This window comes from Crotalus tigris, unplaced genomic scaffold (genome assembly GCF_016545835.1).
Source record: "Crotalus tigris isolate CLP2741 ecotype Arizona unplaced genomic scaffold, ASM1654583v1 scf7180000024383.4638030, whole genome shotgun sequence".
NCBI lineage: Eukaryota > Metazoa > Chordata > Lepidosauria > Squamata > Viperidae > Crotalus > Crotalus tigris.
In genome coordinates, this window is record NW_024100553.1 from 3783675 (window position 1) to 3799316 (window position 15642).

General features: G+C 41.9%; 1 protein-coding gene across 2 annotated transcripts in view; it reads right to left on the reverse strand.

Annotated features, from left to right (window-relative positions):
* Positions 1–224: 224 nt before the first annotated feature.
* LOC120301454 (extracellular matrix protein 2-like) overlaps positions 225–15642 on the reverse strand; it is a 44296-nt gene continuing 28878 nt past the window's right edge. The window contains exons 4-10 of one of the 2 annotated variants that reach the window (XM_039328747.1): positions 14282–15400; positions 12812–12927; positions 11770–11902; positions 8613–8770; positions 7824–7963; positions 4149–4475; positions 225–2785 (exon numbers count right to left, since the gene is read on the reverse strand). In XM_039328747.1, the coding sequence (XP_039184681.1) occupies positions 2608–2785; positions 4149–4475; positions 7824–7963; positions 8613–8770; positions 11770–11902; positions 12812–12927; positions 14282–15400 (2171 nt within the window). In that variant the 3' untranslated portion in view covers positions 225–2607. Of the gene's footprint in view, positions 2786–4148; positions 4476–5184; positions 5262–7823; positions 7964–8612; positions 8771–11769; positions 11903–12811; positions 12928–14281; positions 15401–15642 lie in introns of those variants that run through there. The other variant, XM_039328748.1, reaches the window with a different exon arrangement.

Below are 15642 nucleotides of genomic sequence, written 5' to 3' on the forward strand. Positions count from 1 at the left end.
ACTAGAATTCTCAGTCTCCTGGTTTCTAGCCTCAGAAACACACCAGCAAATTGGTCTTAGGGTGGCATAGAACTGTGTAAAAGACATAGATAAAATAAACCCAGTTAGGCATATATTTTAGTTAAACTTTTATTGGGGTGGGTTTTCTTATTTTACAAATTGAAGCCATGAGAGGGGGGAGGGAAGGAGGGAGGGAGGGAGGGAGGGAGGGAGAGAGAGGGAGAGAGAGAACTAGAGGAAGAGCTTGAATTTCAGTGAAGAAATACAGAAAAAAATGTAACATCTATTATATTGTGGATGAACATGACATCATATGGAGAATTATTCAAAATGATTGCTGTTTTGAGCAAAAATGCCTTGTGGGAATGTTGCTAACATCAGAAATTAAATTAAACCAAACCATTGACTTCCAAGCAGCTTTTATCTTTCAAGACAAGGTGTACCTGGACATTTGAATATACACATGCACATACTTCATTAATTTCCCATAAAACATTTTATGGAGTCTAATATGGTCTACCTCAGCTTTCCCCAACCAGAATTTCAAATTAATTTAATATTTGCAAACTGAGGATGTTAGATCATGACTTGCATCCTGTTACCTCTGGATGAGCAAAATTGTCCGATAACTTTGAAAGGCATTTAATTGCAACGGCCAGTCTATTTGAACAGTAACAACAGTTGTACATATTATTTCAATTAAATATGTTCTAGTACTAAGCCAGTAAAGCAGAAACCAAGCATTTAATAACAAGAACCTTTTTGCATGGAGAAAATAAAAAGTGAATTCAATTACCTGGCCTTATATGTATGTATATGTAGGTAGGTAGGTAGGTAGGTAGGTAGGTAGGTAGGTAGGTAGGTAGGTAGGTAGGTAGGTATAATTGAGTGGATAAGACTATAGAATCTGGAGCTTCTGACAAATGAGTTTGGGGTGAAATGAAAATGGATAAACAACAGAGATTTAATCCTTTTTTTAAAAAAAATTCAGCAGCCTACAAATGACAAATCAAAACAAATTCTTGTGCAAACTGCTATTGGAATGCAGTCAGCAAAATAGACTCTGTCTGAGTGGTCCATAGCCACCACTTCAAATCAAGGGAACATTTGGCGTGCAGGCCTCTTATATCAAATACGACAGGCTGCCTTGAAAGTTTGCAAAAAGTACGAAAAGAGATTTGGGAACTGAACTTGATGAATCAGCTTGGAATTCTTTAGAGCATGAAAGTCTCTTCTAATCTGTTTTGATGATTCATCAAGAATTGGCCATAAAAAACAATTCACAGATTATATTACTCCCATTCAAATTACATTATACTAAGCCCTTGATGTAATGTACTAATGGGGTGGGGTGGGGGGAGAGATGTCCACTGAAACCAAATGTCTATTAAATGTTAATTTGGGGGCCCCCAAAGGGACGTAAGTATACAAAAAAGAAGAAGAAGAAAAAGGAGAATTTGAGTTGCAGCTGGAGAGCAAGAGGCAGCACGGGTGATCACACATGTGGCACGATAGCTTGCAAAAAATGAGCTACAGCCAAGAGGCCACATGGTGAGTGAGGATCAGTACCTAGAAGCACTGGGGCCAGAATGATTGCACAACTGAGCTCTTCTGTGGATTGCCAACTAAGAGATGGCAGGGTGAGCAATGCATTAGGCACCAGATAGGGCCAACGGCAGCAGCTTTCTGGTTCCAACACATTTTGAGCAATTAATCCGAAGATTGCTAAATTAAATGGATGGTCTACTGGGTATTAATCTAAACTTTTTTTAGACTGTTCTGGAGGGTAGTGTGATCAAATAGTTACTAGAAAGGGCAATAGGTTTAACTATATATGTTGTCTTAAAAGAAAGTGGGAAAACAATTAAACCACCTTGGAAAATTATTCCTCTTGTAAGTTTATCTTCTATAAATCTCAGGACACATAAACGACTGCAATAACAAGACATTAGCTCAATTTCTTCCGTTACCTGTCAAATGTATTCTTGTTAAACTGTGCATACATCTTTCTTTGAATCAAAGGTATTTTAAAATGTGGCAAATTGCATTCTCTGAGAAATTAGCATTGAAGAGTCTTGGTGCATCTATCAACTGTAGATCGTCTTATTAACATCTTATCTCCATATTTTAATGTGATTATTATCAATTTATTTTCTAATAGGTTACTTTTTGTCTACCCATCCATCTTATGGATCTCAAATGTTCTTTTCTTGGTGTCCTTTATTATTGTTTATTATTTTATTACTGATGTCTGTCTGTTTCATTATAAACATAAAGAAAAAGATCTGCAGAACCTGGATACTTGTCTGGTCTTTTATATATGTTTGCAAATAATGTATTTCTTTAAAAAAAAGTGATATTCCCAAGTCACAAGAAAAGGCTGCCCATAATGTGGATTTAAAAAATGGGGTACAAGGGATGGGAGGCATGTGAAATTAACTATAGAGAAGAGGGGATGTAGGTAGGCTCATCTTTTCTTATTATTTTAGTAAGATGATAATCCTGAACAGCAGAGACTTCTTCTCTAGTCACCACCTGCCTTCAGGGTAAGACCCTTTCCTCCCATAGTAAATTTGTGGCTGCTTTTGGTCTAATTCCCCATATGGCTCAATAATCGTCTTCATTCTGTTGTGGTCTCAGTATCACACTGGGATAGGCTTTGATACAGGAGAAGGCTGTGGGAGGGATGCGGCGGCGATCAATCAAATTATGCTCCAAGCGCACAGACACAATGTTCGAGTCTTCTGACACTCTTGTGTCACAGAGTGAGTTCAGGGGCACATGTCTGCCAGAAAGAAAGAATAAGAACACATAAAGTATATAAAAAGGACTTATTGAGAGTTTTGCAGTACTTTCTGTAACTACTTATCTCAGTAGTCCTTTAATGTGGAGCAAGGTTAAAACCCTATTAAAAATTGGAGGACTGAATGGCTTAGCTAAGGCCCCTTAATCACAAGTTAGTGAGACTGGACTGGCTGACATTTCCTGGCTCATGAGTCATCTTAGAACAAGGTACAGCTGCTGAGAATCTACTCTTCCATAAGATGCTACTTTTGAGAGTTTTTTCTGTATAAGGCTCCCCTTAACTCTTCCTGGATTAGGTCAAAGTAGGAATGTTCAAACTTCTATTTCCACTGTGACCCACCCGGATACCAACAGAGAGGCAAGCAAGGTTCTATTGCAACAAAGAATTAGGAAGTCCACCATAATAACTTCATCTCTTTTCCTTGGGATCTCTTGCTAAGTAAGAAAGAATGAGCACATTTCCTGCATCTAAACTGAGTTTGCTGTCTGGAAGAGTTTAACAAGAGCTGTTCTGCTTATGCTTTGTAGGTATAATACAGGCTTGGAATTGCTTGAGTATCACTTAAGATTTTGAGGAGACTGATGCTGCTTCAAAAGTAACTTGTATACTACTCGCTTACTGCATGCATTCATAAATAAATTGACATGAAGCAGAAATGACCAATCACCAGCATTCTTTCCTACAGAAAAGTGAACTTGGTAAGAGTCAATCTGGGATTCCTCACCATTTGGGAATATGGGAAGGAGCATAAAACAGAGATGGCCAGCTGAGAGCTGTATAGCCCCCTTCACTTTTTCATTCTTTTCCACCACCTATTTCTTTTTGTATTCAGGGGAAGAGTTAACCAAACATGCTTAACAACATAGATGGTGCCTTTCCAATAGCCTCTTTTCCCAGTCTCCAGTAATGTAATTTCTCCTACAAAAAAGGATTCTTGTTTTACAGCAACATCTTGGCAGCTCCAGCCCCAAATCAGATTCCTGACTCATAAACAACCAATTACATATCCCCAGAATATGCCCAAATTACCCCCTTGTTTAAGAATCTTGTAATTACCCCCAGGTTAATTAATCTCCAGTTTAAGAACCTCTGCTTTAGGATTCTGGGCCTCCCTCAGCCAAGCAGCATGAGCATTATGGTTGAAGAGAGTTTGACACCTAAGCCCTTGGCTAATAAAGAGTATTGAGGCATACGGTCCCGGAACATGGGATCAAACCCAGTTTTGTCTTTGTCAAAGAGCTGCTTCTACTGGTAGGGTAGACATGCAAGACAAGTGTTCTTCCTGCAGTACTCAGATTACCCTTCCTCAAAGGCAACCAAGAGCAGAACAGAATCCCTTTACCGGATGCGGTTGTGGCTCAGCCGTAGAACCTGCAAGCCCTTTAAGTTGATGATGCCATGTGGGATGGCCTCGAACCGATTGTTGTCCAAGAGCAGTTCGGCAAGTGAATGGTAGAGCCCTAAGAAGGAGACGGCATGGACACCGTCATCCCGCAGCACATTGTGGGAGAGATGCAGGAATTCCAGGCCAGGCTTCATATGGGCAAAAACGTAGCCAGGGACACGTTCAATGCGGTTGTGATGCAAAGTCAGCTGTTTCAAATGTCGAGGCAGAAATGAGGGCACGTGTACTAAATGGTTGTGAGACAAATCTAGCACCTCCAGTTTCCTGGAAGTGAAAGAAACACAAGTGTTCATCAGGATTGCAGACCACAGTTATCACTTTTCACTTTTTCTGGAGATAAAATCCATATCCAGATATTTGGTCACATTCTACGACTGAGACGAAGAGCTCAAGATGGAACTGTGCCCTAGAAGTAAGGCTGAAGGGACATTGGCGCTCTCAGATGCAGAGAACAAGATCTTTTTAAATCTGTCTTAGGGATGGGTTTGCTTTTTTTCTATGCAGTACGTATGACATTTTACTCATTCTCAAAGGGGCAAAATAAAAAGGAAAGAACAGAAACCAAACTCTGTCCTTGCATCTTGGCCAGGACCTGAGGCTATGGAAAACACCCAACGTTTCCTTTCACTAATCAGTGTGTGTGTGGGGGGGGTGTCAGTTAGTTTCCCAAGTGGATTTGGAGCCACATCTGGTAGTGCCATTAGAGTTTACAGAGATGCATTGCAAAAGCTCTTTTCCACAATCATTGCAGCATAACATCCTTTCTAAAGGCAGACTGCTCCATCACTATAATGGACTTTTTGCTACTTTAAAATAAACTATCAGTAGAATCCTAGCCAAGGAACAGTTCTACACTCAGTCGAGACAAAGCAGGGCTATGCAGATTTGATGTCTACAAACATTTTAGTGGTTAAAAAAAAAAAAAACAGTGGATGTGAATGTTTATATAAACCCTTGAGCTAAACCCTCTCACTTGCTTTTCTTGAATGCTGTTTATTGTCTCTTTGTAGCTGATCTGCAGCTGGGTTGCAATATGCAGTATACAGCTTTCTGTGTAAAGGAAATAAATAAAATATTTATTATTATTTTTTACAAAAATAAGACTTCTTCCATTAGCAGTCCTGGCCTGCTCTGGGCTGATGATGTGACATCAAAATGCAAGCAATCAAATCTGGCCATGTGGTGATGCTTTACAAAATCAAGGCAGAGTGAAATAACTTTAAGTATGCTTTCTGACAGGACCATGTGGTCAAATGAGCTAAGGGAGGCTGCTGGCACAAAAACTGTATCAGAGAACACACGCACACACCCCCAAGCATTGCCAAAACACACACATCTTGGTGATGTGTGCTACAATATAGATTTTCATTTTTGTTTTTGTAGAACAACATGTTTTAATCATCTCGCTTTTGGATTGTTGTAATTATTTACATGGGATTGCCCTGAAAACCTCTCAGAAACCACAGCTGGTCCAGAAGTGGCAATGGGAGGGAGGGGTTGTTATGCCTCTGTATCCCCATGTAACAACTCTGTCTAAGAGCTGCACTGGGCCCTGGTAGGCTTCAGGGTGAGATTTAAGGTGCTGGCCATCACCTATAAAGCCCTTCATGGTAGAAGGTCTGGTTTCTTCAGAGTTCACCTGTCTTCCATAGCTGCTAGCCATCCTATACGATCTGGCAGATCCTGCATGCTCTGGGGCCCATCAACTAAGCAATGCCTCCTGATTGGATGCCTAAAGCAGGCCTTCTCCATTGAAACCGCCTACCCTCTGGAATGACATCCCTTCATACACTCACATCGCCCTCCCTAATCTTATTTAGATGAGTCCTTCCTTAAGACCCAACTCTTTTCCCAGACTGCAGTGGGTGGCAGACCTCTCTGGGGTGCCTTGTTGGTATGATGAGAGATGTGTGTGTTTGCCAGACATCCTTTCTGTATTCTGTGGAATACTGTATTTTAAATTTTGAATATTGTATGCCACCCAGAGTTAGGCAGCTTATATATTAAATGAAATGTTAAATTAAAATTAAATTAAAACATATGAGCCACAAAAAACATTGCTGTGTAAGATCAGACTGCATTGGACAGAGCTATCAGATCAAAGAAACCCACCCCATTTTACTCAGTGTAACAAGAGAGAAGGGCCGTAACATACCTATGTGGCAACTAGGGCTCACATCTATGACAATAGCTTAAACATAAGGCAGTGATGGCGAACCTTTGAGAGACCGAGTGTCCCAAAACCACCCACCACCCCTGTCCCTGCTCCGCCCTGCCCACTGGGCCACTCACCACCTCCACCGCCCGCCACAGATCACCCAGACAGCCCAGCAGTGCCATAGTGGCCACGCCCTCCACCCATGCCCCGCAGCATCTGCACATGATGGGGCGCAAGGGCAGAGTCTTATCCCCACTGCCTGGCTACCATGTCCTTGGTTGTGCTGCTTCAAGTGGGCCGCGCCCAGGGACAACTCTCCTCCAGAAGGGCTGCTGGTGAGGAGGGGGCCGTGGGAGGAGGCGGAGCTGGAGAGATGATGCGTGTGTCCACAGAGAGGGCTCCGAGTGCCGCCTCTGGCACCCATGCCATAGGTTCGCCACCACTGACATAAGATAACAGGACGTAACATAGCATAACACAACGAAATACTGCTGTTGCAATATGCTATGTTATGATGTTATTTCATACTGTGTTTTATGTCATGTTATTAACCTGGTATAATTTTTCATTCTAATTGACAACTCAGAAAAATGTAGGGTTTTTTTTCCTGTGATTCTTTTGAGAGGCAGTGAGTTTAAATTGGGCATTTGCACACTGCTAACTTTTCCATCACGGCTCCATCCTTCAGAAGGCAGCCCGTCACATCTCGACTTCTGCTGATCTCAAAGTAGATATATTTATGCATTTCGTCCAGCATTAGGAGCTGAGCCACATTCCCTCCAGTTAAACCAGAAGAGAGTACCAAGAATATCACTCGGTCAATGTCCTATTCTGAATTGTTCCTACTCTTGAAGTAATAAGCTCCCCCCCCCCATATCTTTCCAGAAAAAAAGGGGGGATTGCTAGCAAGCCTCATTTTCACAAATATTTGTTCTGCCTCTGCAGAACCCAAAGCTTTTATCCAAATGGCCTTTTGTCAAAATGAAAAAATCTGCGTCACACAAGCTCTGCCACTTTTATACATGCATGCAGTGTCATAACGCATACAGAAAAGGAGTGCAAGCAAGTGGTGCAACGCTGCTTTTGTCATCCCCCTTCCTTAATCCTCCTCCTCAAACCAATGATGCAACACCTCCTTTGTCATGTTATTTGCAAGAAACTGAGTCATTCTTATGTGGAAAAGTTTCCTGGTGGATCTTGACAATTGTTAACACAAGAAGTGTTTGCATTAGCTGTTCTTTTCCTGGCAGGACACCTACGTCTTTAATAGCTGTAGAACAGGCAGAAATTCATAGAAGTTACTTTTGTCTGCTAGTGCATGGAGGTTCAAAGAAAAAGAACAGGCAGTCTTGAATTTCTGATTATCATCACATTTGCCAGTGGAGTGGCAATCCTAGTTCAAAGGTAGTGAGTTTTAGCTCTGTCCCTAGGAATGGAAATGCTGTGTTACTCACAGGAGGTCAATCCAGGCACGTGGAGCAATGCGATCCTCTTGCAGCTTATTGTTGCTCAGAACCAGCACAGTGAGATTCAGAGTTCTGTTGAGGACACCCTCAGTCACCTCCTCAACGCGATTGGAATCTAGATGCAGCTCCTGGAAGTAGATGAGAAGATTCCAGACACAACCAGAAGCACCTCAGCCATCACCTTCCCTTTGCCTCTCCTATCCTGGTTCCCAATCTGCTCTGTCTCACTAGCTGACATAGATATGCCATTTAGGTCAAATCCATAGAGAGCACCCCCCTCACCTTGCAAGGTATCAAGCACAGAGGGAGACAGATTAAATGAGGCTGACCATTGATCTATTTCTGAAGGGAGCTCAAAGTAATATACAGATAGGAATGCAGATGGCAACCTAAAGTCCTCTCCTTGCTTTATCCTCTTATTGCTCTTTCTTTAAATCAGATTTGGGTAGTTTTTCAAACAGAGGGGTATGAAGTTGTGCCCTGGCAGTTTCCCAGTTAGAATTACCAAAAATCTCCTGAATAACCACCTTCAGCTCTTCAGAGCCGACATGATGAACCACTGATCTTCCAGATTCTGTTTTAAAGCCTGGGCTAGGTAGTCAATATTTTCCAAACCAAGATTTGGCAGTATATCAGTTACAGCTGTTGGGCTACTACTCCCATCACCTCCAATCTGTACAATGGAGATTGCAGTTCTGCATAACTGGAAGCATACCAGCTTGGGGAAGTCTGTTTCAGGAGTTACATTCTGATCTAAATTAAAGATGTTCTGCTCACCAGTAGAGATGCAGGCAAACCTGATGGGATAGTCCGAAAATGGTTCCGGTCTAGTCGCAGGTAGATAAGCTTGCCCAGGGGCGTGAAAGCAGTAGGGGAAACGTTGCCATCATGCAGCTGGTTTCCTTCTAGCTCCAAGGTGAACAGTTTGAAGAGGCCTGTGGAAGAAAGAGACAGAGGCAATGAATGCCTCTCAGAACTAGGTAGAACCACTTTTTTGAAAATGCACAGATCAAGTGGGAAACAACTCCTAATATATGTTTTACAAAATGCTGCTCAGGTTGACTCAGTGCTGCAATTGCAGTGATAAATAGGATATGGTATAAATCAGTGTTTCTCAACCTTGACAATTTTAAGGCATGTGGACTTCAACTCCCAGAATTCCACAGCCAGCATTGCTGGCTGTGGAATTCTGGGAGTTGAAGTCCACATGCCTTAAAATTGTCAAGGTTGAGAAACACTGAGCTAAATGGTAACACCTAGGCAGCTTTGGCTGATTTTGAAAAGCTTAGTAGAGTCAGACCAGATTACTATAAGACACAGCCAGAAAGGTTTTGAGCCGTAGGTTAAATTGGAAAGTGCAAAAAGCACTTTCCAATTTAACCTATGGCCTGTTGGAAGCAGGCTGTGGCAAATCACTTCAGTATTGCTGTCAAGAAAATAGATTGGATGTGCTTATGAAGTCTCAGAGAGATGTGCTCAACTTGAAGGTCTATGGTGATTCTCAGTCATCCAGATCATGGTTGTTTCAAGAGTGCTTTTTCAAAAGGCAACTGGACTGTTTTTTTTCATCAGTTCTGACTGATGAAGCTCTTTGGATGAGAAGTGAAACATCCTCAAGGAAAAAAACATAGTCCATCCAGTTGCCTTTTGAAAAAACACCCTTGAGATACTCAATTTGAAGTAGATTTTATAATTGGCATCTTTCTCCCTTATTGTAGAAGAAAGAACTCAGAGAGGAAATGATAGGTCTGTAAATGCCTTAGAAGACTTCAAATTGAAGAATGTCAAGTCTTATTCTCCATCTTTCCAGACATGGGATAATAGATTGAAGTTATAGGGAGGCAGATTTTGAAAGGGAAACAATAGCAGTTCAGCACTGGGACAAAATACTCAGACATAATAAATTCTCCTTCACATGTGTTTAAATGGAAGCTAGAAGCCATTTATTAGTGATGCTTTAATTTTAAGTTCCTACACTGATCCAAGGGTTGAACTTGATGGCCTATAACTCTTCATAGCCCTACTCTTATGTGTATCATCTTCTATGTAACCTACAGAAAGCTGGCAAAGGGGGGGGGGGAAACTGCTCAATTGTTACTTAACCCACCACGGGAAAACCCTTTAGAAAAGGGTTAAAAAGGAAAAGCTTACATTCCTGCTCTTGGTAATTTCCAATTTTGTAACAGAGGACCTGGCAGTTTTAAGGAAGAAATGAAAAAAAAAAATTTAAGTAACACAAACGACAATCTTGTTATGTACATAAGCCCAATTTCCAGAAGGAAATATGAAATAAGAACTATTAGAATAGACCATACTTTATCCTCAGAGATAAAATAGAAACAAAGGGCCTCTGTTAAGTGCAAACATAACAGAATTTGCTTGCAGTAGGTCCAATGTCTGTGTCAGCTTCCTGTTTACATACTGTTTATCAACTGGTAAATAAGCTGCTTGGAAAGCAAGCTGCACATCCAACATGGGAGGTCATAGGAGAGAAAAAAAAGTAGAACAACAAATGCTCTCTTAATTCTGGGATTGACTGGAAACCTCTGCTTAACACTGCTTGGATGAAAGGGTACGCTTTAATGTCTTTGTTGTATTAAAAAGACAACATGATGTTGTGATCAAGGCATTGGACTAGGGCCACGAGGACCCAACTTCAAGTCACTGTCTATGAATCTAACATATTGTACCTCCCAGATTTGGAGTTGTGAAGATAATGTGAGGTTTGAAGAGGATCCCTGTGCACTGCACTAAACTCCTGCAGGAAAGGTAAGATGTGGACCATAATAACAAAGAAATGAAATAAATAAATATGTACAGAACACAAGATATGTCCTTATTCTGGCTAAATTTTCAGTTGAGGAAATATCTTTTCTGTGCCTGCCCAAGTCAATGGCATTCTTTTCACTGCTTTTGTCTATTTGACTGTTCAGCGGTTTCAGATATTTAGACACGTGGATGCTGTTAGCAAAATGAGTTCATGTATAAGTCCTATTATATAATTGTTCTACTGTCTACATCTTGGTAGCACATGTGTTGCGTAATGTGTAAAACAGCAGAACAGTGATCTTCCCCAACGTCCTACCCTCCAGGTGCATTGAACTACACAACGTATCATCAAATAGCAGCATCTACAAAAATTTATGAAGATCACCATTGTGCACTTGTTCCCAAAGCCTGATGCAATTTGTAGCAACTGTGTGATGATACTGTCATACCAATGTTGTCATTTGTCCCCTACCACATCTCTAACGTAACTAGGAGCTCTGTTGGTGGTAGTTCAAATACATCTAGAAAATGGATCGATGGATGGTAGGATGGATCACTACTTCTGCATTTCTTTATACTTCAAAAACTCAAAATCAACAACAACCAGAGTTTGAAACTAGATGCTGGTTAGATCCCCACATGAAGCTAATTCATAATCTAATTTCCTTAATGTGGCTTACTTAATGTGTAAATCTAGCCATTACTTATGGTTTGTAAATGGTGATTTATGAATTAGTGTCTTGTATTAATTCAATCAAATCATGGATTTGTCAACATGGTTAAAAAGCATGGTGTAATACCTAAGTGGGTACATGTTCCATGGGACTATATGTGTCCCTGCACTCCTTTTTATAACCTAGAGGTGAAGGAATTGAGCAATTTTAAGGGACATACCTTTAGCAAAATATATGAACACACCATTGTAATCTCTAATTTTTTAGCGCAGTGTTCTTCTGGAGAAAAAGAAACATTATTACGTCTAGGACATGGCAGCATCACACAAATCTCTCAGAGAAGTGGATTAGTACACTAACCTCTCTGGCTAATAAAAGCTCTAGCATTTTGAAATGAAAGCCCCTGATTGCATGCAGAATTTGTCCATGTCCCAAGACTTTTTGCTGTTTTTGCTATCCTAGGAAAAGGCAGTTTGTGAGAGGTCTCATACCTGTGAAGCTCCGTCTCTGAAGTCCTGCTAAATTATTGTCATTCAGTTTAAGTTCATGTAATGAACTTGGCAAGGCTGGGATTAAAGTGAGCTGGTTCCCATCCAGATTCAGACGCTTCAGTTTGGTGAGGTTCTGCGTAGGAAGAAAGAGTATTGATAACAATAGCAGAAGAGAAGTAATTAATAAACATTCAAATATTATTGCCGTATTGTAAATAGGCAAGATAAGATTCAGTAGACGTGCTCTGAATGTAAACATGGAGCAGGAAACTGGGTCATGGGACTGGATTATTTGTGGCCCATCTTTTCCCACAAGAGGGGAGTTGTATCTACCTGTCTCACGAGATCCAGTAAGAGAGGCATGTTCCAGAACCTGTCTGTTAGGGAGTGTCACTTGGTGCGTCCCCAGACAACAGCCTTTTCTGTTGTGGTGCTCGCTCTCTGGAACATCACTGCCCCAAAGATTAGACTTGGCCTGAGCTTGCTGGTCTTTTGTAATGTAACCCACTAAAAACCTCCTTTTGTTGCTGAGCCTGGGGCCCAAGGTGGGTGGCTGAGTCCATCTCTTGGTTATGTTGACTATGTTCTTGGTTTTATATCAGCTTCTATATTTGTTAGTTACTGTTTTTCTATGCTTGTCTTGTCTTTATTCTCGGTTAGCCATGCAGAGTCATATGTCTGAGATAGGTAGCTATATAAATCGAATACATAAATAAATCAATCTCTGGCTAAGTGCTGCATTGCCTGCACCTTCAGTCTCACTTCGTGCAGAGCTAATTTCACACAGCTTGAAGAGATATCATAGCAAGTGAGACAAGGAGATATGAGATGGCAGGGAATAGCAGAGAGAAAGACAGTCTGGCAAAATTGCCACATTTTATTTATCTACAACTGTTCCCTACCCATTGGCTATGGCTTCTGCTTCACTTTCCCCATAGCGTATCTTCATATGGGGTTCCTATGCTTGATACAAGAACCCTTAAATTCACTCCTCCCTGGCATTTTCCCCTTGCCTTTCAAATAGCCCTTCCTCTCCAATTACCTTGAAGGCTTCTGGGTGCAAGCCAGCTGATTTCAGCTTGTTCTTGCTGAGATCCAACCATTCCAGATTAGGTAATCCCAAGAAAACTCCAGCTGGGATATTGTTGATTTCATTCTCTGGGGGGGGGGGAAGGGAAATGTTAAAAGGTTACTGTCTTAATTAGAGACTGTTTGAATTCTTGAACTACATGTTACAGTCAGCCAGTATTTGATTCCAAAAGAGGGTGAATGTGTAGGAGTTGCACAGGAGAGGGTGTTTTTTTTTTTAATCATCAAACTCACATGCAGCAACCCACAAGAACAATCTTCAGCTTTTTCCTAGGCTAAGCAGAAGGTGCTATTCACTCATCCTTGACCTCTACTGGCACTAAATGAGTTGCCTCCACAGTTGATCTCTTTTCTGCTTCTACCCTGATTAGGTTCATGCAGTGCATGGCTGGCAAAGTGATTGGTTGGGTCTTCTGGCTTTGCTGCCCACCATCTTCACCCTGTCACCAGCCAGCAGGAAAAATATCTGCCAATCACAGCACTGCACTGGGAACAGGATGTGCCTGATACCAACTGCCTGATGCTTGATTTGGCCCATTCCTTAAACCCCATTCTCTCACCTGACAAGTTCAATCAATTGTGACACTGCTCCCCCCCCCCCAAAAAAACCTCATAATAGTAAGAAAATTGCCACCTTCTCCTGGGAGAAAAATTATTTTACTCAGGATTCGTCCACCTTTCTTTTCTTTTTCTTTAGAGTCAAAATTCAAGAGACAACACTATTTTAACCTTTAACCCGATGCTCCCTGCCAGCTTCTCATAAGGAAACTCAATGAGGAAGCTGACAGGAAGTCAAAAGTCACTCCTACTCTCCTTGATTTTTTTGCCTACAGAGGGTCATTCTGTTTCTCTTTTAGGTAAGGAAATATCTCTAAAACACTGACCTCATGGTTCTCTAAAACACAGTGGCTAGTACCCACAATATGCTGAACCCACTTTGCATAAAACTTTATAACTTGGCACAACCAGGCTTAAATATGTGACTCCTTCCAGCACAGCACTTAGAACAGTGGTTCTCAACCTGTGGGTCGGGACCCCATTTGGGGCCGAACGACCATTTCACGGGGGTCACCAAACAACGCAGTCCGCCATTTTTTCCCCCTTTTCCTTAGCTGTGCTACTCCCTTTTATTCTATTGGCTTTTGAAAGCCAATAGAATAGACTCTCTTGAATAGAGTCTAATTCTATTGGCTTTCAAAAGCCAATAGAAATTGTCCAGGCTGTCTCTGCCCTGCTGAACCTGCCAAAAGTCCCATTCTGCAAACGGTGCTGCACCAGTTGAGTAGTCCTCGACTTACGACCGGTTGAGTAGTCCTCGACTTACGACCGGTTGAGGGTTGCAGCATTAAAAAGGTTGAGAACCACTGACTTAGAACAAAATTCAGCAGTAGAAATTGGATGCCTGGATGATTCAGAGATTCACCTGCCAGGTAGAGGGTTTTCAGAACAGAATCAGTTAGTTTGGGCACATATTTCAAGTGGGCATTCCCACAGGCTATGGCATGTTCAGACAGCAAGCAAGTAGGAGGCAGAGAAGGCATGGTGGACTTCTTCCTTTCTTTGGGCTTTACAGGCTGCTGTTTTGGTGAGCCTGTCCTTCTTTGGGAGACATTTTTATGAGGTAAATTTTGTCCTCTCCTAGTTTTTGATTGGGTGGTATTCCCCAGCTGAACCTGGACACTATTCTTGCTTTGAAAGCCATCCTCAGTTCTGGTCAGGGCCTGGTTGACATTTCTATGGGGAGACAGCAGTTCTTGGCTGGGCAATGACCAGCTTGCATTCCTGTGAAAAGGGCTCTGGGCCTTGTTTTCTGCTGCCCAGCTGACATTCCTCAGCTGGCTGCTGGGTCTTTTTCCTGGTGATATTCCACTAGCCTCCCTAAGAGTCAAACTGAGCTTTTTCTGCAGAAGGGGCTGACTAGCATTTTGTAAGGAAGTTGTGGAATCCTTTCTGTCTTCGGCCTGGCTGCACAGAGTAACCGATCCTTTTGCCAGCTCTGCCTGAATGCCAGTCCTCTTTTCGCCAATTTTCTGGAATGTTCTCTGCTTTTCTCCAGGAAGCCTTACACTGACATTTGCAGAGGGCGTTCCCTGCAATTTCCCTTTTGGGGGTGGGCTGCCATGCTTGTAGAGAAGCCTAGCCTCTTTCTCTCTGAGTGCATGAGTGCTGTTCCTAGTGCAAAGGCCACATTCCTCCCACATCACTGTGCAGTTGTCATTTTCCTTGAAAGTGCCACGGACTTTTCCTGTTGGTGACCTACTGATATTTCTTGGTGTGGAACGGTTCTGCTTTTGCAACAATACCCAGGTGACATTTCTGTCCAGAAATACAGGGTCACTTCTTTCTTTTATGCGAATGACACGTTTATAGACAGAAAAAGAGGGTATCCAGCTTTCATTTCTATGCTGAGGGTCTAGAGCTTGTCCTGTTTCCATCTGAGCCATAGTCCTATATTTGCGAGCATTTCCTTTTCTTGCCTTTTTCCTATGGATGGCAATGTTCCCCTGCACTGGTGCTGTTGTGGCATGATTCAAAATCAAACCTGAAGAAAAGGAAATGCACATTGAAAAGCAGAGTCAGACTGCAATATTTTGGAACCAAATAACAACAACAACAATAATAATAATAATACAAAAAGTTGGAAGGGGCCTAGGAGATCATCTAGTCCAACCCCCTGCTCAGGCAGGAAACCCTATACCATTTCAGACAAATGGCTGTCTAGTCCAGTGGTGGCGAACCTTTGGCACGGGTGCCAGAGGCGGCACTCGAAGCCCTCTCTGTAGG